This window comes from Juglans microcarpa x Juglans regia, chromosome 3D, assembly GCF_004785595.1.
Source record: "Juglans microcarpa x Juglans regia isolate MS1-56 chromosome 3D, Jm3101_v1.0, whole genome shotgun sequence".
NCBI classification, from domain to species: domain Eukaryota; kingdom Viridiplantae; phylum Streptophyta; class Magnoliopsida; order Fagales; family Juglandaceae; genus Juglans; species Juglans microcarpa x Juglans regia.
In genome coordinates this window covers 9,821,032-9,844,792 of record NC_054598.1, presented here as the reverse complement: position 1 = coordinate 9,844,792, position 23,761 = coordinate 9,821,032, and the positions used below count along the sequence as shown (strand labels likewise).

General features: G+C 34.2%; 1 protein-coding gene across 3 annotated transcripts; it reads left to right on the top strand.

Annotated features, from left to right (window-relative positions):
• The first annotated feature begins 10,874 nt into the window (after window positions 1–10,874).
• On the top strand, window positions 10,875–23,559 carry LOC121254429 (choline/ethanolaminephosphotransferase 1-like). Of its 3 annotated transcripts, none has more exons than XM_041154480.1 (20): window positions 10,875–11,209; window positions 11,458–11,626; window positions 13,281–13,312; window positions 13,461–13,511; window positions 15,612–15,689; window positions 16,575–16,650; window positions 16,786–16,808; window positions 16,885–16,985; window positions 17,562–17,656; window positions 17,831–17,899; window positions 18,948–19,017; window positions 19,310–19,373; window positions 19,459–19,499; window positions 19,591–19,675; window positions 20,792–20,854; window positions 22,111–22,169; window positions 22,262–22,314; window positions 22,603–22,675; window positions 23,047–23,091; window positions 23,267–23,559. In XM_041154480.1, exons 2-19 carry the CDS (start codon window positions 11,572–11,574, stop codon window positions 23,066–23,068), a joined length of 1,110 nt encoding a protein of 369 aa, XP_041010414.1. In that variant the 5' UTR covers window positions 10,875–11,209; window positions 11,458–11,571; the 3' UTR covers window positions 23,069–23,091; window positions 23,267–23,559. The 3 variants fall into 3 exon arrangements, with proteins under 3 accessions (XP_041010414.1, XP_041010413.1, XP_041010412.1); XM_041154479.1 differs by having other exon boundaries at window positions 10,876–11,209; window positions 13,303–13,312; window positions 23,047–23,106; XM_041154478.1 differs by having other exon boundaries at window positions 10,877–11,209; window positions 13,303–13,312.
• Window positions 23,560–23,761: the final 202 nt, after the last annotated feature.

Below are 23,761 nucleotides of genomic sequence, written 5' to 3'. Positions count from 1 at the left end.
GGACAACAAGAAAGTGTGGCATCCATCCCTTCTTTGATTACTGAAGAACTGAACTCTATTCTGATCAAATATTTTGATAATGCATAAGTCCAGGAAGCTATCTTAAACATGAATCCTATGAGCTCTCTAGGAACATATGGTTTCTCAGCTGGTTTTTTTCAACAAACTGGGACTCAACAAGTATGAATTTCTCTGAAACTATTACATTGGCTTTAAATACAAACAGTTGGGGTAGTGTTATTAATAAGACTTTCTTAATCTTAATACCAAAATCAAAAGATCCTAAAGCTGTGACATAGTATCGACCCATTAGTTTGTGTAATGTTTTATACAAAATCATGGCAAAAATGTTGGCTAATAGATTGAAAAATATTTTGCCTTACATCATATCTCCAACTCAATCTGCTTTTGTTTAATGAAGGCTTATAGCAGACAATGTTATTGTTACTTTTGAAGCACTGCACTCTATGCAAAGCAAAATAAAAGGAAAACATGGATATATGGCACTTAAGTTGGATATGAGTAAAGCCTATAATAGGCTAGAATGAAGTTTTATTGAAAGGGTGATGGACAAAATGGGATTTCACAGAAAATTGATAGAACTTATTTTGAAGTGTGTAACAACTGTTTCCTATTCAATTTTACTCAATGGAACTCCACAATCTAAGATTCTTCCAACTCGAGGTGTTAGACAAGGAGACCATTTGTCACCCTATTTATTCATCCTTCGTTCAGAAGCTTTAAGTCAAATGCTCAACAAGGCTGCAAGAGATAGATTGATCACAAGTCTTCCATTAGTCAGGGGTCAAATGAATTTAAATCATCTGTTTTATACAGATGATTGCTTACTTTTTGTAAGGCCTCTTCAATGGAATGGAGTATATTGTTACACCTCTTAGGCAGTTATGAATTAGCTTCAGGGCAAAGATTGAATAAAGAAAAATCTTCCATTTTCTTCAGCAAGAACACACAAAGAGCAACAAAGGACAGTATTACTTGTGTAGCAAGGGTAAGAATTACAACCTCATATGAGAAATATCTAGGACTTCCAAATCTGATAGGAAGATCAAGAAATCAAGGCTTCAAAGATATCCTAAACAATGTTAGAATTAAATTAAGCAATTGGAAATTCAAATTGCTATCATAGGCAGGAATGGAAGTGTTGATAAAATCTGTTCTTCAAACCATCCCAACATATGCAATGAGAGTCTTTAAATTTTCAAAAGGATTGTTGAAACAACTCAACAGGCTAATGACAGGGTACTGGTGGGGTCAAGTCAACCAGAAAAGAAAGCTAAGTTGGATGAGTTGGTCTCAAATGGAAAAGTAAAAAAAAAATTGGGGGTCCTAGGTTTCGAGAATTTGAGAACTTTAACCTTGCTTTATTAGCAAAACAAGGTTGGAGGATCCTTAAATATCATAATTCCCTAGTCTCTAAAGTGTTGCAATCAAAATACTTTCCTAATTCAGATTTCTTTAGAGCAAAAATGGGAAGTAGTCCTTCATTTATATGGAGGAGTATTTTATTAGCTAGGAAATTGTTGCAACAAGGCTTAATATGGAGAATAGGTACTGGAAGTTCAGTTAAAATATGGTCAGATCGTTGGCTCCCTCAACCTATTTTGTTCAAGCCTCAAAGTGGTATTAATTTGTTGGGAAGAGAAGCTACTGTGAATACACTCATACATGATGACGTTAGGAAATGGAATGTCTCTTTAATCAAATATATCTTTAATAGTAAAGAGGCTGATCTAATTACTCAGATTTGCATTAGTTACTGCAGACAGCTAGATCAATTAATGGGAAGAGGCATTGCACATGGTGAATTCATAGTGAGGAGTGCATATCATATGCAAGGGGAGATGCAAGCAAGGAAACAGCCTAAAACCTCATGCAAAACATTTCTAAGAGAAGATTGGACCAAGTTGTGGAATCTACTAATTATGCCAGTTATTAAGAACTTTTTTTGGAAATGTTGTAGAAATATTTTGCCTACTAAAGTCAATCTGTGTAAAAAGAAAATTTTGAAAGACCCGACATGTCCAATGTGCTTTCAAGAACCAGAGACAATTGAACATATTTTATGGGATTGTGTATTAGCATCTGATGTATTGGGTGCTATCTTTAGGAAGATTCATAAAAGTCAACTTTCAAAAGGAAGATTCAAAAATATCTTGCATGAAATGTTTCAAAAGCTTGACAAGGAAGAAATGATGGAGCTCTCTTTGACCTTTTGGAATTTATGGTGGAGGAGGAATGAGCTGGTTTTTAGGAACATTTTAATTGAACCAAAGTAGGTGATAAACATAGTTAATCAAATGAAGAATGACTTAGATGCTGCAAATTCCAGAGACCTCAACATCAACATATCTACTAATATAAGAAGGCTTAATTGGGAATGTCTCCCACGAGGATTTTGTAAGATTAATTGGGATGTGACTGTTGACTCAAAACTGTGTAAAATAGGAATAGAGGTTGCTGTTAGAGATGACCACGAGAACTTTTTGGCAACAATGAGGAAGAAGCATACTTCCATCCCAGACACTCTAATAGTAGAAGCAATGGTTACTCTTCAAGCAGTCATTTTTTGCCTTGATCTGGGTATGTCGAATGTTGTAATGGAAGGTGGCTCATAGTTGATGGTTAAGGCAATTCAACAGAGGCATCAACAAAACAACTATTTTGGAATGATTATCTCAGATATTAAATTGTTGATGTTTTAGTTCAATTCATGTAACTTTAGGCATGTACACAGAGAGGGCAATTTAGTTGCTCATAAGTTGGGAAAAAAATGCTTTATTAGTAACTGAATGTATAGTTGAATTGAAGGAGTCTCCAAGTTGTATTTACCATGTACTTTAGCACAGTTTATCAATGAATCAATGAAGTTTCAAAAAAAAAAAAGTATAAAAACACACATAGGCAGAATAAATCACTTGACCATTAAATTCAAATAGAAGAGCATTAGACCATCGATCTCAATCGTAAAAATGGAAAGTCAAAATCGTGTGGCTATTAACAGTGGTTTGAACCGTAATTTTAGTATAAATGTGAGGGTAAAATAGGCATAAAAGTTAAAAAACAATACTCTTTTTTATATAAAGAGTAGATTTCTTTCTAACATGAGACTGAAATGTAAAAAAAGAATGTATTAACTTTCTGTTCGAAACCAAAGTCAACAAGAGGATACAAGTACTACAACTCAGCCGAACTAGACTCTCTCTAGAGATGGGTTTCTCTTTACTCTCAATGGCATCTCAAACTTAACTCAAACCTTCAACTTCACCGACCAAACAAAACCCACAATCCATCATCTTCAGCAACCATCCAACACCCACAATCCTTCCCATTAATGTCAACTATAAATCCACCTAACAGAACAACCAAAACTTACCTTTACCAGACAATCAACCAAAAACCTTTGACTTTACAAGGCAACCAACCATTCCAGAACTATGGAAAATGATCCGCAAGACATTGACCAGCTAATCTCCCAAACAAAAGCATTATCATGGGAGGATATCATCCTTGAACCAGCTCCAGAAACAACAAAAAATATTTCGAATCATGCTTTGATAGGCAAATTGGTTTCAACAAAAGTGTTCAACAAGCATACCATCCACTCTACAATCAAAGCAATTTGGAGTTTTGTAGCTGGCTTAAATATTGAGGATTTGGGTACAAACCCTTTCCCATTTACGTTCCCTACGAAACAAGACAAAGATCGAGTTTTTTTTATCAAAGACCATGGAGCTTTAAGGGCTTTCACATGATACTAAAAGAGTGGCTGCTTGGGCAGAGTCTTCAAGAAGTTGATCTTGTGCATTCAGCTTTCTGGATTTAGATACATAGACTCCCTCTTGAGATGATGAATGAGAAAAATGTAGATAAAATAGGGAAGGTTATGGGAAACATGTTAGAGATTGATCAGAACTCTATCCCTGGTCTGTATGCAAAAAAATTCCTTAGAATTAGAGTGGAGTTAAATACTGCAAAGCCACTCTACGATAGGTTTGATCTACCAAGATTGGGAAAAGCTCAAGCAAAAGTTTCTTTCAAATATGAGTGTCTTTCCAAATTTTGTTATGGATGTGGGTGTCTGGGGCATGTTCAACAATCCTGTCCATTTTTTTCTTGGTACTGAGATGGAGCCTATTTATGGACAAGGGTTATGGGCTGATCCCCAAGATCAAAGGCACCTAGGGAGAATTGAGGAACTGGTGTGGGATCCCGTCCAAAAACTAGCTTCAAACCAAAATCTGGCCTCAATAAACAAACCAAGCCAAGTAAGCACACAGGATATTCAGATTCACAGGAAACTTTCAGCACTTCCACCAATAAGGATTAGAGAACCTATTGAAATGGTTTGTAGACATGACAATACTCATGTAAAAGAAAAAGACAAAAATGTGATGACAACTCAAAGTAGAAAAGGAAAAGAGAAAATCCTTGAAGGTGAAAGCATTGTAGTCTTGGGGAAGGAATTGCACGAAGAAAAAATGGATTTTGCACTTGGTAGTCCTGTAATTGACACTGTTCATCATCTTCAAGAGAAAGTTGAAGGAAACTTGATACACCATCTGGAGGAAATCCTAACCCAACCACGTGGCAACAACTTAACTCAGCAGGAAGTACATCTGCAATCCATAAAAGATTTCGGCTTGTTGGAATCAACAAATTTCCCTTTCTGTCAAAATCCATTCAGTCCAATACATGACCTCAGTCCTCTTAACGCAGCTAAAAACCCTCTGGCCATCCTCGTAACCCATATAGATCCCCATCCACTCTTTCAGCCTACTCAGTAAAGCCCACTAATATTAAATGCTTCTCACGCTGATGCACAACACAACAAAACCTCTCATTCAAAGTAGTCAATGGACCATCAACCTTCAGTCATTAAACAAATCATCTCACAATTCAAAAACCGAAAAGGCCTGTTTGAAACCCAACAACCCAATCACAATCTATCTTTGCTGATCAGCCCATTGAAAGAGCTTGCTTAGCCTTTAACACTTCTCACCTCTCTCCAAACCAAAGTTTCACTCAAGCGCACACTCTTCAAGTTGCCCCAACTCACCATGATGAAACAAATATCCCAAATAGCCCCTCAACCCAACAACCTTCTTTTGATCTTAAAACCCTACCCTCACATTCCCAATATGAATCAAAAAACACTACTAAGAAGAAAAGAAAAATCCCAAATCTAGAGAGCACCATTACTCTGTTATCTATAAAAAAAATGTTTACTATCCTCAGTGATAGAAGTTGAAGAATGAGGAGATGACAACTTTGAAGGAGGACAGCATGTTAATTAGAAAGAAACAAAGGACAAGCACCGCAAGATGAATTTGCAAAAGAACAAGGAGAAGACCAAAAGAGCTCCGAAATTAGCAAGATTTGCACCGTATCTGAAATCAATGGAAAGCATGATGGGTAACCCGACAATTTTTTCTACCATGAATCTTTTTCCTTTGAGTCCAAAGACTGATGAGGCAGGGTCTCCACTGCCTCCAAAAAGTCAATGAAAATTCTCTCATGGAACTGCCAGGGAATTAGCCACCCCAGTGCAATCCGTTCCCTAAAGGCTATAATCAGGGTTCACAATCCTGATATAATATTCCTCTCTGAAACTTTGTTAAATATTTCTGAGACTACTAATGTTGTAAATAGACTAGGTTTTGATATGTATGTGCATTTTCCTTTTAAAGGAAAATGGGGTGGGCTTTTGTTCTTATACCGCCTAGGTGTAGATATAGACTACGTTTGCCTTTGTGAAAATATAATATCCATGTTAGTTTACTCTGATCCCATGCATGTGCCTTGGCTTTTGAATGCTATTTATTGTCCAGCTCCGTATAGCAAAAGATAAAATTTCTGGGATAGGCTTGAGAAAATCACTGATTTATACTCTGGTCTGATATTCACTGTAAGTGATTTTAACCTAGTTCTTACTTAATCTGAGAAGTTAGGGGGCCGGCCTATAGCTTGCACTTCCTCTCCAAGAGAACTCTGGTCTAATAATAGGCATGGTCTTAGTAACATCAGGGAGTGGCTGGTCATAGGAGTTAGCAATATCAGTTGGAACAATCTCTTCCTTGAAGCCAAGGTTTCAAATCTCACAAGATCCTCCGCTGACCATTCTCCAATACTCCTTAATACCTCAAACCCAAACAACTCTCCAAAATTTTTTAAGTTTGAGGAATTTTGGACTCAAGATCCTTCGAGCCATGATGTTATTAAAGAAGCCTGGAACAAAGTTTTCATTGCGACACGTGCTTTTATTCTTTCAAAGAAGTTAAAAGTAACAAAAGCAGCTCCTAAGCTTTGGAATAAGACTTGTTTTGGTCATATATAAACTGATATTAATTCTATTAATCAGGCTCTTCAACAAGTTCAAAACCAAGATCTCTCTCAAGTTCAAAACAATCTTGAAGAAAATTTGAAAGAGTAGCTCAATGAACTTTTAAAAAAAGAAGAATCTTTGTGGAAACAAAAATCAAGAATCACATGGCTCACAACCTTTGATCTTAACACAAAAATTGTTCATGCTTCCACCATTGTTAGGAGAAGAAAGAATAGTATTGACTGCCTTAAAATAGGAACTGGTCTTTGGACAACGGATCATAATGTCATTAATTCAAAGTTTCAAGAACATTTCCAAAAAATCTTTGAGACTTCGAATCCTAACTTTGCAGATGATTTTAATGATCTTTTCCCCACAAAAAGCACTGATGGTAAGAACTCTTTCCTTTGCAAAGCCCCTGATGAAGTATAAATTTGGAAGGTTATTAATCAAACACCCTCTACAAAGGTCCTAGGTTCTGATGATTTCACGTGGCTGTTTTACAAAACTTATTGGGAGGTGATAAAAAAGGATCTAATAGCTGTCATTCAAAGTTTCTTCATTAGTGGAAAACTTTTAAAGGAACTGAATCATACAAATATCACTCTCATTCCCAAAAAAGATAATCCCAATGAAGTTCATCACTTTAGACCCATCAGCCTCTCAAATGTTTGCTATAAATTAAATACAAAAATTTTAGCAAACATGCTTAAAAAAATTTTGACAAATATTATATCTCCATTCCAATCAGCCTTTGTCCCTAGGAGATTGATTCAAGAAAATATCATTTTTAGGAAAATTTTCATCATTTAAAAAGAAGAAGGGGTAATTCAAGACAAATGACCATAAAAATTTATATGGAAAAAACTTTTGACTACATGGAATGACCTTTCATCCTTGCTATTTTTAAAAATCTGGGTTTCAATAAAAAATGGATAAACTGGATTCAAGAGTGTTTAACCACGGTTATATACTCTATTCTCATAAATGGTTCTCCCAAAGGTTTCTTTAAACCTTCAAGAGGACTAAAGCAACGTGATCCTTTTTCACCCTTTTTTTTTTATCATGGGACCTGAAGTTTTAACAAGATTAAATGCATTAAACTTTCAAGTAGATGCCCTACTCTCTCACACTTACTCTTTGCTGATGACTTAATTTTGTTTGGATCTTCCTCAATACAAATTGCTCAAGCTTTTAATAATTGTCTTGATATTTAGAATTCCTGGTCTGGGCAATGTGTTAACAAAAAGAAATCATCCATTCACTTTAGTCGGAACACCTCTACCTCTGTGAAATCTGACATTAAGGAAATTCTAGGTCTCAGTGTTGTAGCCTGCAACCTCAAATACTTGGGATTACCTTTGTATTCTGGTAGAGGGAAAACAATTTTTTTCAAGGATGTTATTGAGAAAATCTAGAATAAATTGCAAGGATAGAAGTCTAAAAGCCTCTCTCAAGCTAGAAAAACTAATCTGATAAGAGCAGTAGCAAACTCAATTCCAGCTTATGTCATGTCTACAATCCTTATCCCTTCCTCCATCAAAAGATCCTTAGATACTACTCTTTGTAGTTTTTGGTGGGGTACAAATTCTCAAAACAATAAAAAGTACACTCCAAAAGCTTGGGAAAAGATTTGCACTCCTAAATCCATTGGTGGATTAGGCTTAAAAAAAATGACTTCCTTCAATTCAGCACTAACCACAAAACTTACTTGGGTTTTCATAACTGGAAAAAATAGTCTCTGGAAACAGATTTTCACACAAAAGTATATCAAAAACACACATTTCTTTGATGTCAATTAGAAAAATTTTGACTCTTGGATTTGGAAAAGTCTCCTGAAACAAAGACAGTTTCTTCAAACTAGTTTTTGTTTTCAGATTAATAATGGAGCCAAAGCAAGAGTTTGGAAAGACCCATAGGTACCAATTCTTTCTACGTTCAAACCAACACCAAACCAAGATTGTTTGCAACTGGATCATAATCTGACTGTCTCTAAACTCATTCTTGAACAACCTAAAAAATGGAATAATATTCTTTTGAATGCTCTTTGTACCACAACTTCTGTTGAAGAAATCCAAAAAATTCCTTTATCAAATTGTAACTTTCATACTCTTGAAGACAAAATAAAATGGGTACACCATTCTTCTGGTAAGTTTTCAGTCAAGTCAGCTTATGCTGCACTTGTGAAACCACAAATTCCTCACCAAAACGATGTGGATTGGAAAAAATTGTGGAAAATAAAACTTCAGGACATATTAAAATTGTTTCTTTGGAGGGTTAGTCATGATATTCTTCGAACTAGGAAAAAGTTAGAGAAATTCATTAGATTAGAAAATGATCAAATTCTTTGTCCTCTTTGTATGGAAGAAGCTGAAAACATTGAACACTTATTTCTTTAAGTGTATGTACACTAGGATCCTTTGGAGAAGCTCACATTGGCCTATGGACATGACTTGCTTAGCAACACAAAAAATCTCATATTGGATAAGAATCATTATAAACCCAACACTTCTCTTGAATATTCCCAAAGAAGAGCATCATGGATTCCAAACTTTTGCTACACTAGCTATGGACAATTTATGATTCTTTAGAAACAAAGCAGTGCATGATCAAGAAACAATTCCACCCCATATCTTTGCTACTAAGCTCAAGAAGTCTTATTCTGAACATAAAAAAGCTTGGGTTGAAATCCCAATAAATCCAGAAAGAAGGAGCAAAAATCTACTAATAGGTTTTCATCTTCTAACCTTTGATGTGGCGGTTAAGAAAGAAGGTAGTACTGTTGTTGCAATTTGTAGATCTGATTCGGGGAGTGTAATAATGGTGAAAATAGATTTCATTCAAGGCAACAACCCTAATATAGGAGAGACAGCTGTAGCCTTGATGATTATAAAAGAAACTGAAAAACTAAAGCTCATGAAAATCATAGTTCAAGGTGATTCAAATCTAATTGTTCAAGCAATAAACAACAAGAAGCAAGTTTCAGATTGAACTATGTAAAATATTATCAGAGACATTAGACATCTTCTTGGCAATTTCGAAATATAGAAAGTTGTAAAAATACATCGAGACAAAAATTGATGCGCATATAATTTGACGTAATAGACAACTTCAATGCAGGCTTATGAAAATATCTCACTTTTATTAATTTCTCCTTGCATGTTAGATTTTCAACCCTTAAAAGTATATATGTCTGTAAATAAAGAGCATGAACTCAATGTTCTTTTTTCGTTTACATATAAAGCTAAAGCTTGTTTAACCAAAAAAAAAAAAAGTCAACAAACAGTGTCTTAGGTAGGAAGTATTTTCTTGTCTCGTGTGGACGTGGAGTCCAACAACCAAGGACCCTTGTCGCACAATATCTGTAGCTTTATGGGAACTTTGAAATGTGTGTGCTGGTGGTGTTACTGTGACTGTGAGTCAATCCAACCCAATTAACGAGCGTGTCGTATGGAGGAGGACATCATCATTAATGCGTCCAAACAAGGAAGCAACGCGGGATGGCTTCACTTGTGACATGTGTCGTGCTTCTGGCATATACGTTTTCACGATCCTTGTGTGAGAAATGAAGGGACGCTTAGCATTTTTGTGTGTTTTTTTATGTGTTTTTTATTAATTTTTTTTATATAATTTTTTTTACAATTTTAAATATTTAAAAAAAATAAAAAAATTCATAATATTATTAAAAAATATTTTCTTAATATTTTTTTTATTTTACTTTATGATTAAAGAAATATTTTTTAATGATTTTTTTTTATTTTATGATTAAGAAAGTGTATTTTAGTAATGTTCTAAATTTATTTTATTTTTTTAATATTAAAAAAAATTTATATAAAAAATAATTAAAAAAAATACATCAAAAAACATATGCTAGAACTAGAGATAACTCCCAATGGAAGCCACCAGCGGTGGCTCTAAGAGTACCCGTGAGAAATAGATTCTTCTTGTATCATATTTTTATGTTTAAAAGTATGATGCAGAGAAGCATCTATTTCTGAAATATATTTCACAATATATAATAGAAAATAGAAAAAATCTTTTTATAAATAAATTTACACACTAAATCATGTATTAATATTGACATATAAGATATTTATTTAATAAAACGATATAAATTAAAATTAAAAATAATTTTTATGAGACAAATTATATTTTTCTTCTCTCAATTTTATTTTATTTTTAATAAAAAAAAGTCATATAAGTATTAATACTTCAAATCATTTCAAATCGCTTGTACATAAGACTCTATAAAATAAGAATATTGTAATAAAATAATATTACTTTTACAAGTTAATTTATAAAAAATAACCTTTATTTTAAAATAATATTATGTAAAATATTATAAAAAGTTATGTATGCTTATCATTTTTCTTTTTAAATATTCTAACAAAAAAAAAAAAAAAAAAAGACGTTCTTGTGTGATATATTTTAAATAATTAATATCTAAAAATATTTAAATAAATAAAGAAATTGAGAGATAAAGAATCTAGCTTTTAAATTAAATGATTCTAAAGAGACTCGTTATTCGTTAAGCTTACTCAAAATTGGGAAAAAAAAAAGTAGGAAAGAAAAGAAGAACACCACAGCCACAGAAAAAAAGTGAACACCAGTGATACGCGTTTGAAGTTCCAGATGTCGCCTGGCCGACGTCGTTTTCCCTGATTGGAACGTTCCGAGTGGAGATCATTACTGCATATGGCAATAGCCTTCAATCCTGTGTCCATTTATATTTTCTTGTGCACACTCAGGGCGGGAGATTAACCCCCAAAAAATAACTACCAAAAGAATTTAAGAATGTGCCATCTTCTCTGAACCTCTTCTTCCTCTCTCTTCCTCGCCCTCGCTCGATCTCTGTGGTCTCCGGAGGTACTGTTAATTTTTGTTACTTCTCATTTTCTTCCTTCTACGATCTGCTCTGCTTTTCATTTTCCTGTTATTCTGTATTTTTTAATCTGTTTTAATATCGCTTTTCCATGAAAATTCCATGGGTCATAAATGCTTTGTGTTCCGTGTTTAGTATAGATTTAGATTTCGTCTTTGCTATTATTCTTTTTTATTTGATTGCTTTATTTTCCCACATGCTTCTACTAATTGCAGCTTTTTGACCTGTGCAGGTGGTTTAACGGGTTTTTTTTTTGGGGGCAGAATGGGGTATATAGGGGCACATGGTGTAGCTGCGCTCCACAGGTACAAGTACAGTGGTGTTGATCACTCCTACGCTGCCAAATATGTCCTCCAACCCTTTTGGAGTCGTGTCGTTAATTTTTTCCCCCTTTGGATGCCGTAAGTTCTTCTCTATTTTCATTTCACTTCGGGTGAAATCGGTTGTTGAAAACTCTGCACATATGCATTCTCATTGTAATTTGTAGTTTTAATGATTTCTAAGCTGTCTAATTTGATGGTATGGCAATCTTACTAAAGCTCACAAATAAAATTCTAGAACTAAAATGATATATAATCAATTTTGGAATATTTGCCTAATAAAAAATGGAATATGTGCCTTTAGTTTGATCTGTATGGTAGTGATAGACTCTCCAATTCTTGGTTGTTTAAATTCAATTGTGTCTATTAGTGATTTTTTGGTGTCTGATGTGGAGTTCCAAAACTGCTAATTGTGGCTTTTTTTTTCAAAAAGGACAAACCATCTCTAATGTTGAATGTCAGAAAGAATGTGAGTTTCAATCACGATGCCCATTCTGTTTCCTAATTTCTGGTTGGAAGTCAGAATTTGGGATTTTCCAACCTTAGTATAAGTTTTTCTTAACTGGTGAGAAGGCCCGATTTTTCATTGAAGATCATCATTTTTCAATGCTTCATTATTTATTTTTATAGGTAATTTTTCAATGCTTCATTATTAACTCAAGAACCTGTATGCAGTAGGGTTAACTTGAGAATTTGGTTTGACAACATAGAATCTTTGAAACTTAAAGTCTTACAGATCTCCAACACTATAGTGTAAAATTATTTTTGATTTGCACCGGGTGTCCAAGAACGCGTCCCAACTAATCCTGGGGGTGCATAGGCCCTCGGCGAGGAGTTTTCCATAAGTGCACCTCGGTTAATTCAAGGGGAAAATCCCCCAATTCGATGGCCTCTAGAGATTGTTTACACTCAAGAAGATTTCCTTAGACTTTGGAGGGAGCATACCCACTGTTTTTAATCTTGTACCGTACCGGCCTATATTTCGGCTTGTACCGGCCTGTATTTTGGCCTTTAATTTTTTTTTTTCATTTTTTCAAACTACAAGCTTATTTTTTAACCCCCAATTCAGACTAGGCTATTTATAATTTATATATATGTATTTATATATAATTTATTCATATATATACTATTATTTTGGAATATAATTTTTATATATATTTATACATATAATTTATTCATATATCGACTATCCCGAAACGGTACAGGTACCGAAATATTTCGTTCCAGTGTCTTGACCGGTATGACATCCGGTACGGTATTCAAAACATTGAGCATACCACCAAGACCAAGGCCTTTACCACTTGAGCCAACCCCTAGGGGTTTTATAGTATAAAATAATGATACTAGTTTCTTATCGTGAATTATGAAGCATACAGTTTCGTTTTTTTTTTGTTTTTTTGGATGGTATGAAAATACAGTTTCTTATCATGTGCTGTCATGTAATAGATCCGTAGTTGTAGATTTTTGGCCAAGTCTTCTATCTTGTTATTACTAGCATATCATTTGTTTTTTAAATGGTGGGGATGCCTTCAACTATTGTCTTTTAATATCCATGGCTTTTAAGATTTCTGGAGTTATACGTAACATAAAAAAAAAAAAAAAAAAAAAAGATTTCCATAGTCTTAACAACTTTGGAACTTCTGTAGTTCATAAACTTCTTGTGTGCAAGTGTTATTACATTTCTTTTCTTATTGACATGTGCTGACTTTTCTTATTTTTCTTTGATCTTTGCGTGTTGCATTTGGAAAATTTCCAAGTCCGAACATGGTATAATAATCTTCTCTCTCTCTCTCTCTCTCTGCATTTTGTTTTGGTGATTTGTAATTTTCACTTTACCTTGGTATAACTTGTTATAAAAATTAGTATATTGCACTCATGCCTGTTCACTGACAGAATACTCTTTGTATTTTGTCAGATAACACTTACGGGATTCATCTTCTTGGGCATTTCTGCACTGCTTGGCTACGTGAGTGGGAGTTTATCTGTTGCCATGCTTTTAATTTCATAATTTGTATATGAGAACAAAAACCGTTCAACCTTTATTTTTTAGGTTTAATCTTCATTGATTTTATTGTTTGTGGATCGATCCCCTCTATTGGCATTTTTTGTCCAAAATATGTGATGGAAAACATGTGGCATTTGTAGCACTGCCATGAGGGAAATTTTAGTTTGAATAAAAAAAAAAACTTCAAAATTACTTGAGTTATAATTTATTTAAAATTAAGACCTAAATGCAAAAAGGAGGTGGAGGGTCTGTGCCTCACCTGTGGCAGTGCCCCTCTCCCCAGGAGGGGTGGTAGTGATCCCCCTTTCTAAGCTGGGTGCAGGAAACCCTCCATCTTCCCCCCCTCTTTTTTTTTTTTTTTCCTTTTTACTTCTAATTTTTAATTTTAAAATAGATTATAATATAAACTGTTTTTAAATTTTGAATTGACTGTTTAGTTATTAAAAAATAAATAAGTTTTTTCACATGGTTCATCATTGAAGAAGAAAATTGCATAAATTACAGGTTTATAAAAAAGAGGATTTACTACTGTCCTCTTCATCAAAATTTCAAGAGCACATTTAGGGCATTTGGAGAGTGAGATGAGATGAGAATTTTGTGAATAGTAGTAAGATAGTTTGAGTTGAGTATTTTTTAGGTTTTGGGAAAGGAGAGAGAAAAAGTTGAATAAAAAATATTATAAAGTTAAAATATTGTGAGAATATTGTTTTATAATATTATTTTTGTTTGGAGATTTGAAAAGTTGGAATTTTTTTTTATTTTTTATTTGAAAGTTTGAAAAAGTTGTAATGATTAATTTGAAAATTTTGTATTTGAAATATGTTTGGGAATAAGATGTGATGAGATGAGAATTTTGTGTCTCATCTGAGGCCCCAAACAAGCCCTAATTTCAAAATTTCTTTGTTGCTTTCACTAGTTCTTAGATTGTAACTATGTGTTTTCTCTTGCATACCCCATGTGTACTTGGGTTATGCCTATTTACATGGTTTTAATTAAATTTCATTTTACCTATATAAAATAAGAATATAGTTGATAACTTTTGTGGTATAATTTTTTTATCAATAAATAGGAATTTTATTAAAAATAGGTGATAGCTTTTGTAGTATAATGATAAGTGGAAATAGTTATTTTCTTTTCTTTTGTTTTTTTAACACTAACATCCACAGCTGATGTTGGTATGAGGCATTTGTGATTTAGCGAGGTGATATGCATTTTTAAATCTATATTAGCAAGAAGGATGGTGGTTGTTGATTTACTTGAACACTATATACAGGGTTGCTTAATTATTTTTCTAGTTTCTTTTACTCTTGAGCTTGTAATTTATTCTAGAAACCATCATATTTTGATTGGGAAGTATGCTTTAAGAATACAATCAATATCACATGAAAAATACCCTAGAGCACTATTATACCTACTAACAAATTCCTCTTAAAGTAAATTTCTCTTAAATTTACTTGTGTAGCATATTATTTGATAATTGAATCGCGATATTACTTAATATGAATTTTTTTTTATAAGTCTTAGGCCTCGTTTGGATAGTGAGATGATCTGTGAATAGTAGTGAAATGGTTTGAGTTAATATGTTTTATGGGATTTTAGAAAAGGAGAGAAAAAGTTGAATAAATATATTATAAAGTTAAACTATTATTAGAATATAATTTTTTAATATAATTTTTGTTTTGGGATTTGAAAAAGTTGAATTGTTTTTTGTATTTGGTTTGGAAGTTTGGAAAAGTTGCAATGATTAGGTAATGATTAAATGAAAAAGTTGAAGATTTGAAACTGAAAAGTTTTTGTGTTTGTGATGTTTGGATATTGAGATGAGATGGGATGGGATTAGATGAGATGGGATGAGTTGGGAGGGCTTTGCTATCCAAACCAGGCCTTAGTATGAATTTTATGTTGGAATATTTGTTTCTAAAGCATTTTGTATCCCCAATTGGCCAACTATTGGACAGAAATGTTGCTTTAAGATCTGTTGATGAAAGCTATGAAGAGAAGTGTGATAGTTTAGTGTACCCTCTAACTTCTCTGAATTATTGTTATATGTTATTGTTTCAGATTTATTCACCTCGCTTGGATACACCTCCTCCAAGATGGGTTCATGTTGCGCATGGTTTGCTACTTTTTCTCTATCAGGTCTGTTGAGAATTAATTCAAGTTGAGAAAGTCATGTTGGTTCTTCTGATCATATTGTCATATGGTATATGCTTCTCTGTACTTGACAACTGAATTGAGTGATAATTGAAGACACTCATTTGTGCAATATTTCCTTGAGCTGATTACTTTTAGTTTCATGTAGTATTCTTGTTTGACTCGTTGAGCCGTTTTGCTCGATTAACTATTGTGAGTCTTACCATATTCTTATTTCTTTGTTTGATCTCAAGAGAATTGGATTGTGGATTTTATACAAGTACAAAGTTGGATTGTCTCACAGAAGGCTTCTATCTGCATTGTGTATTATTATTATGTTCTAGGATGCATCAATGGTTTGAAAATGCAAAGTAATTGTGGAAAACTGCTGCTCAAAACTTGTGAAGGTCTTTTTTAGATCTTGTGACTATCTAAGATTAGCTTCTGTGAATTAAACTTTTTTTCTTCAGATAAGTAAGATATGGATTGTATTTGATTAAAGGGGTTAATACATCAGTACACAGGATGTATACATAAAATCCACTTAACTATCAAAAGGAAATAGAGCTAGGAAATCCTGAAAGCTATAACTAGAGGTGGTAACATAGCGTTGTGTTATTAACCAAAGATACAAAGTGTTGAGAACGAAAGACTTAAGTTCCGATACTGGTTTTTCACTGTCCCCAAAACTATGGTTTTTTAATTGAACTTTATAATGCAACTGTGCTTTTTTAACTCCAAATCTTATGCCCTGATTAGTTGATAGCCTTTTTTTCCTGCACTTTTAGGTGTTGTATTAAGTTGCAGATCTTTTATTGGAGATTCTCATATTGGCATACCCCAACTCCCTTTTATTACTCTTTTTTTAACCCGTTTTTAGTTTGATGTTAGACCTTTGATGCTGTTGATGGAAAGCAAGCAAGACGAACAAATTCTTCAAGTCCATTAGGGGAGCTCTTTGACCATGGTGAGATGCTGTTGTCATGTATATTATCTTACTTTTTTTTTTCTAACTTGTAAGATAAGTTGTAGTGCTACTTTTCAAAAGAAGATAAGTGTTAATACTGAAGAATAATGTTCTTGCCTTCCCAATGTATTGCAGGATGTGATGCTCTTGCTTGTGCGGTATGTTTCGTCATCTTTAGTTGTCATTGTATGTCCCTTAGATACATTACCTTCATCAGTTTTTCCTTAAATATAGTTGGAAGCATTGGCTTTTGGGAGCACTGCTATGTGTGGAAGAAGTACTTTCTGGTACTGGGTGATTTCTGCCATTCCATTTTACTGTGCAACATGGGAACAGTAAGTTGTCTATTGGTTCACTATCTATTTTTGTTATTTATTAAATATTTTCTACCTTTATGGATTTTAAAACTACAGTAATAATGTTATCATGTATTCCATTTATAAGAAAAAAGAAAGATTTCACTAGATAGATGTCTCTTATATATATATATCGTGTATTAGGGTTGTGCCCTTTGCGCTTTCAAATAAAATTTTATTACCAATGAAAACACCAACAACAGAAAGAAAATTCTTCGATAAAAAAAATATATTTCTGGGTACATGTGGTATTAAGTAATAAATTTTCTTCCTCACTCCGCCTCCCAGTGTTCAAATCCCAGAGTTAGCTGGGAGGGGTCTTTGTAAAATGCTCAAGCTTATTCGCTCTTTGACCCTGGAAATGATTACCAGATCTATTTGTTCCTTATGACCTCTCTCTTTTTTTTTTTTGGTACTTTCTGTGGAAAATGTACCATTTGGATTATTGTTTATTATCATGCTTTGCAGAACAATTTTGTCGTTGTTGATATATGTAGGTTCGACTGGCTGTTGGATGTCTTGTTATCAGTACTGATATTTGATTTTCTGATCTAGCTATTTCACCAATACCCTTATTCTTCCGGCTATCAATGGACCTACAGAGGGTCTCATGTTGATTTATCTGTCACATTTCTTCACAGCTATTGTAGGTATGCTGCCCCTACCAATGCCTTCTTTCTCCCTGAAGTAATGTGTTTTTTGCACTTCCAAATAATTGTTCTGAAACTCTATTTAAAATATAATACATCATTATTTATATTGTGGGATCTCTTTTGTTAAGGTTAAGTACATTTGATTCTCACATGAGTTCTTAACCTTTCCAGGTGCTGAGTGGTGGGTTCAACAATTTGGGAAGTCCATACCCTTATTCGGTTGGGTGCCATTTCTTAAGGGTAAGAATATCCTTCAGAAAGCTGATGACCTATAACTCAATATATTTGGACTGAAAAAACCATATGGAACCCATGCTCAAAGTTCTTGCATTATTTCTATGGTGGTTTAGCCATAGAATGGGAGGTATGATTTTGGGGTTTCTTTAGCCAAAAGTTGTTTCTGTTTGCATTTGATTATGTACCTTGTGGTGTCCTTTTTATTACTCTGAGATAAACGTTCTGCAGCAGTTTTTAGATTACAGCAGTGCCTTCAACTTTTTTGGTGGGATATATATTGGTAAAGTCATGGCAGAATGTGATGTTAAAGGATAACATTTTGAATTTTTTATAATTCAAATGCTAAAGGAACGTGATGTTAAAGATTATTTCATGTGGGCTTCGTTGGAAACTGTAATAAATTGCATTACAATTTATTTGTCATCTATTGGCATTTGTTGTTTAGTTTGAGTGTAATCTTCCATTGACATGACACACTCTATGTTCTTGTTAGGCCATTTAACTGACTGTGTTTATAATTTTAATAATTTTCATAGGGATCCCATTCTGGTAATTTGTGCTTATTTACTTTATTTTTTCTGTGTCCTTCGCAATTGGGCACTGTTTCTATCATGCAATCTTAATTTTACATTCCTTTGATAGGGCTGCTATTTGTTCGGTTCTTCATGTTTCATTTCTGTTTAAGATGTCAGAACTTCTTAAGTTGTACTTCTGCCTGGAGACTTTGATCTTGCACCATTTTTTTCCCTCTTCATTTTCTTATTAACTATTAAAAAAAAAAATTCCTCTTCATTTGGTAGTTAATGAAAGAAGCCTTACTAGAAATTAGCTTATTGGCTATTTATCTGAATTTCCCATCCACACCTCTCCTTAAATTGGGAATTTGTATTTTTGTTCAACTGTTTTCACTATCTTATTTCTTCATCTTTGCTTTTCTACCATGGTTGATGATTGTCTATGAAATTCTGCCTTTCGTTTGTGATTATCTGAATGTTTACCTATCAAAAAAAATATCTGAATATAATATGTTTGCATTTTTGTGATTTTTCAGAAATTCCCACAAACAGAGCCGTGTTGCTTCTGATGACAGCTTTTGGTGTTATACCAACGGTCACATGCAAGTATGTACTCCCCATTCTAAGTTATTTTAAGTTTAAAGCCTTTTCCTCGTGACACCCTTTGACCTATAGACCGTGTTGACCCATGGACATTGGAATGACATTTCCATCATATCATATTACTGTTATTGTTGGGCTTTTTAAATTGAATAAGCTGTGTGTGCGCGTATTGGCGTTTACAAAATTTAAACTCCAAAGTCTTTGCCTATTCCCATCAGAATTCACTTGTATGAATTAATATTGTTGTTTGATAAAGTTCAGCTTAGATCTCCCCTGTATTATTTTCACTCTGCAGCATACACAATGTCTATACAGTAGTTCAGGGAAGAAAAGGAAGCATGCTGCTGGCACTAGCAATGGTAATACTGCAATTTATTGGACATGTGTCTTGCTTCTAGTTTCTTATAAGAGACGTAATGTTGTTTTCTTGCTGGCTCTTTCTAGCTTTGCCCTTTTGCTACACTCTTGGGAGGAGTCCTTGTTTGGTATGATTGAAATCTGTTGTATGTTTTATACATTTTTTTTCATAGTCACATTTATAGAGGTTTACATAGTGTCATTTTTTTTTTTATGCAGGGATTATTTGTCTCCATCTGACATAATGGGGAACTATCCACATTTAGTTGTATTGGGAACTGGACTTGCTTTTGGTTTCCTTGTGGTATGATATTTTGTTTCGGTGTGAATATTTATTCAGTTGAAGTTTATACTTTCTTCATTTGAATTGGACCGCTTTATTACTATTGCTGTTATTTTGCATTCCCTATGTATTTATTTATGGTCTTTATTTTCACATTCTATGGTCATTATTGTATCTTGGTGGAAATAACAGAACCTTGCGATCATATACTGTAATCCAAGGTTTTCCTGTTTATGGTGGTAGCTGCATCATGGTGCAGAGATTTTCACACTTGCCCTGTAGTTATATGTTATTGTATTGCTGTGAATGCCACATATAAAAGCAGCAGAATAGATGCACTGGTTAGTGTTGTGAAATTAAAGTACTTACAGAGAATTCTAACTAGGGTTATCCTTTGTATACCTCCTGTGTGCTTAGATGGCTCCCCCAGTACCAATAAAATTTAGTATCCTTAACTTTTAACACAAAAAAAGAAAAAGAAAAAACTTGCAGAGAAAATAAAGATTCTCTGATGCCTAATAATATCACTCTGGTAACCTTGCGGGGTAGCTCAGCTGGTCCGGCCTTGGGTTTGTCTCCAATGGTCACCAGTTCGAGTCCCCTTAGGGCCGCTGGAGGTTTACCCGGTCGTTAACTTCAGGGGCCCAGTGGGATTAGTCGAGGTGCGCGCAAGCTGGCCCGGACACCCACGGTTATCAAAATAATAATAATAATATATCACTCTGGCAAATACTGTGAGATTAAAATTCTTCCATAGGTTTATTTTACTCAAATGAGAGGTGGAACCCTTTCAGTGCATGGATGATCCTGCCTTTAAAAAATTGAGGGCGTTTTTATGGTTTCCTGCATTGTAACCTGTTGAGGTATTTGGGGATTTCCAGCGCATTCCTCTGGGATTCACAGCATGTGTTGAAAATGTGGATATACAAGGAAATTAGTAATTTACATATACATCTACACTTTGATTAATTTTCTGTCGTTTTAGTGTCCTCTTGATAACTTTGGTGTTTGTTTGACGTTTATAGATATTCTTTTGCTGTGTAAAATTTTGATTTTTTTTTTTCCCTCAGACCCATTGTTATAGACAAATCAAATTATTATCGTGGAATTGCTGCTGAATTACAGCTATTTTGGCAGGGAAGGCTGATCCTGGCTCATTTGTGTGATGAACCAAAGGGGTTGAAAACTAATATGTGCTTGGTATGTTGCATTCTCTTACCAAACCCACTGAAATTGGTTGGTAATTTCAAACTCGGTTTAAAATTCATGGTGCGCTCTTTTTATTTGGTGGTCACGTGGCTTTGGCCATCTATTGTCCACTAGTCGCTCTCACCATAACTGGCGGTGGGTATTTTGAGAACTATTGGATATTTGAAATGAATCTAGAAAATGAAAACCCAAAACCAATTTGAGTCTGGTACTTCTTTCCTTTTTATTTATTTATTTTTTCCAAAGTGAATGAGTGTGGTCACTTTAGAAAGAATATATAGCAAAAGCTTCCAAACTTAATTATTTTCTTTCAAAGTCCACCGACGACCATCAACTAAATAAATTCTTATAGATTTTTTTGAGACAAATTGTATTAAATCAAGCCTTGCTCATTCGGTTTAGTAAAAGCAAAAAATCCTCTTGAATTTGCTATAGTGGTAGGGTTGTGGTGATTGGAGGAAAATGAAATTACAAGTCCTTGTTAAACCTTGACGGTCAGTCATATGGAGATCTGGTTTCCTCAAATGAAACCAGCTTATATTCTTTTCTTTTCTTTTATACCTCTTGATCGTTATTAATTCACTGCATAGTTTGATCTAAGAGGAAAGCTACTGATTCTTCTCTAGTCGGTAGAACCATTATGGTGCTCAATTTCTCAAGCTTGTACAGTCTCCTGGATAAGCATGGAAAATAAAATCAGGGGATTTGGTATTCCTGATGTAAATCTGGCCTGTAACATAGTGAGCTTTATTGCTTGGCATGATGTATTATGTAAATGTGGCTTCTTTATCCAGGTTTTATGCTGGAGTAAAAAGGGGATAGTAGTTCGGTCATGTTGAAGTCCTACATTATTGTTATAAAAGAGGAGTTGTCCCGCAAGCTCAATATCAATGGACTATCAATATTAGTTTTTAGATATATTTCCCAAACCCCCAATGTAGGGGTTTTAGTTTTAAATTTGGCTAATATTGTCCTCAATTGACAGGACCTGTTGTCCCATTTTACGATTTTAATCAGTCAAGTTTTAAAAATAAAAATAAAAATAAAAAAATTATTGATGACATCATGACTTATGCTAGGGTTTAGTTAATTAGTGATTCACATATGCTTATGGCCTTCACCCAAGTGCATTTCCACCTCTCTTAAGTGGGGGTAGTGGGTGAGGTCCTAGTGTCAAATTACGTTGGGTGTTGAGTTAATTACTAGCCAGAAAAAGTTGTGATTCACCTATCTATTGCTCTGTGCAGTCACTACTGTATCTCCCTTTTGCCATTGCAAATGCACTCACAGCCAGATTGAATGATGGGTATGTTGTAATAGCTGAATAACAGACTTCTTGTTCTATTTATTATTGGCTTTCTGTTTTACTCATGAACCTCCGTTCATCTTTTTGGGCAGAGTTCCTTTAGTTGATGAGAGTTCGGTTCTTCTCCTGTACTGTCTATTCTCAGGTATGGTGAGTTTTGACTTTTTTTTTCTCTCTCTTACACACAGTACTACTTGTTGTAAAATACTCATCTCTTTACATTTACAAACCCTTCTTTCCAATTATTTGTTTCAAATGCATCATGGTTCTCCTTGTTGAGCATATTGTTGGAGAAGCACATTTAGGCATTTTCTTCTGCAGTGTATACTTGGGAATGTATTGGTTTAGCTTTTTCTGACAGTTATATATTAATTATCTTGATATGTGAATGGCTCTAACTGTTCTACATCTGAAAATCCTTTACTGAACCCAGCGGGACTCTATGTGCACTTTGCCACATCTGTCGTTCATGAAATCACGAGTGCGTTGGGAATCTATTGCTTCAGGTTAGAAGACAAGCCACAACTCTCTAGAATTTGGCATTTTCCCTTTTCCCAACTTGGTTTAAATCAGGTTTAGATTGGATATGGGTTTTTTGGTTTCAAAACCATATTGGCTTTGCCACTTTGGACTTGGCTGATCCAATCATCCAAATTATCTTGAAATGTTTGTATAAAAATTTGTTAGAGTGCAAGGTTATTTAAATTTGTATTTGGTGGGCATGGCATGGTTGCAAGTACAAAATGTAGTTTTGTTTATTTGTGGCGTCTTTACACTGGTATTATAATTAGCATTTAGCTATGATATTGTCCCTGTAGTAGCTTTACAGAGTATGATCTTCATCCTCAAGTTTTTTCTTCTCCTTTGCCAATCACAGGATAACTAGGAAGGAAGCTTGAATTTTGCTGGTGTCTTCTTTGGGGTATGCCTTTCCCAGGTTCACCCATTTTTCTTGAGAATTTCTCCAGATTTTGCCCTTGTAAATTTCAACGTTATAATCAATGGTTTGGTCTATAATGTAGTGCAGTTTGTTTTTTGGTGGTAATGTATCTCTATATGCTCTTTTTCTGATTTGTTTTGGCGTTTTTGCTTTCCAGCCGTCAAGTCAAGAATGATGCAACAGCTATGCAGAGGTTTTCTTTTTGTTTTCTTTTCCCCTCTATACAACGTTGATGGCTATGCTGTCTATCCTATGGGTTTTAGTATTTGAGGCCCACGCCCAAATGGAAGATCCGGCCTGTTTAGATATATAAAAGGCCAGTGTAATAGAAGCATTAGAAATCTACAGTTGCAGATATGGATTACTTTCTATTCTTTTCCTTTTCTTTTTTTTAAACAAATTAGACAATTGGTTTCTGTTTGGAAAGAAAGCCGACTGATAATTTCTTCATGAGGTAATCGAGTTGGGTCGGTTTAGTTTGGTCTGTTATGGTTTTGAAACCGGAAAGCCCAAATTACCTTGAAATTTTTGTATAAAAATCAAGGTTGTGAATTTCGTACCATACTGGCTGGTATCATACCGGTATAGTGACCGGTACATAAATATATATGTTTTGTACTAAGTCAAATACTAGCCATACTGGTGTGTTTCG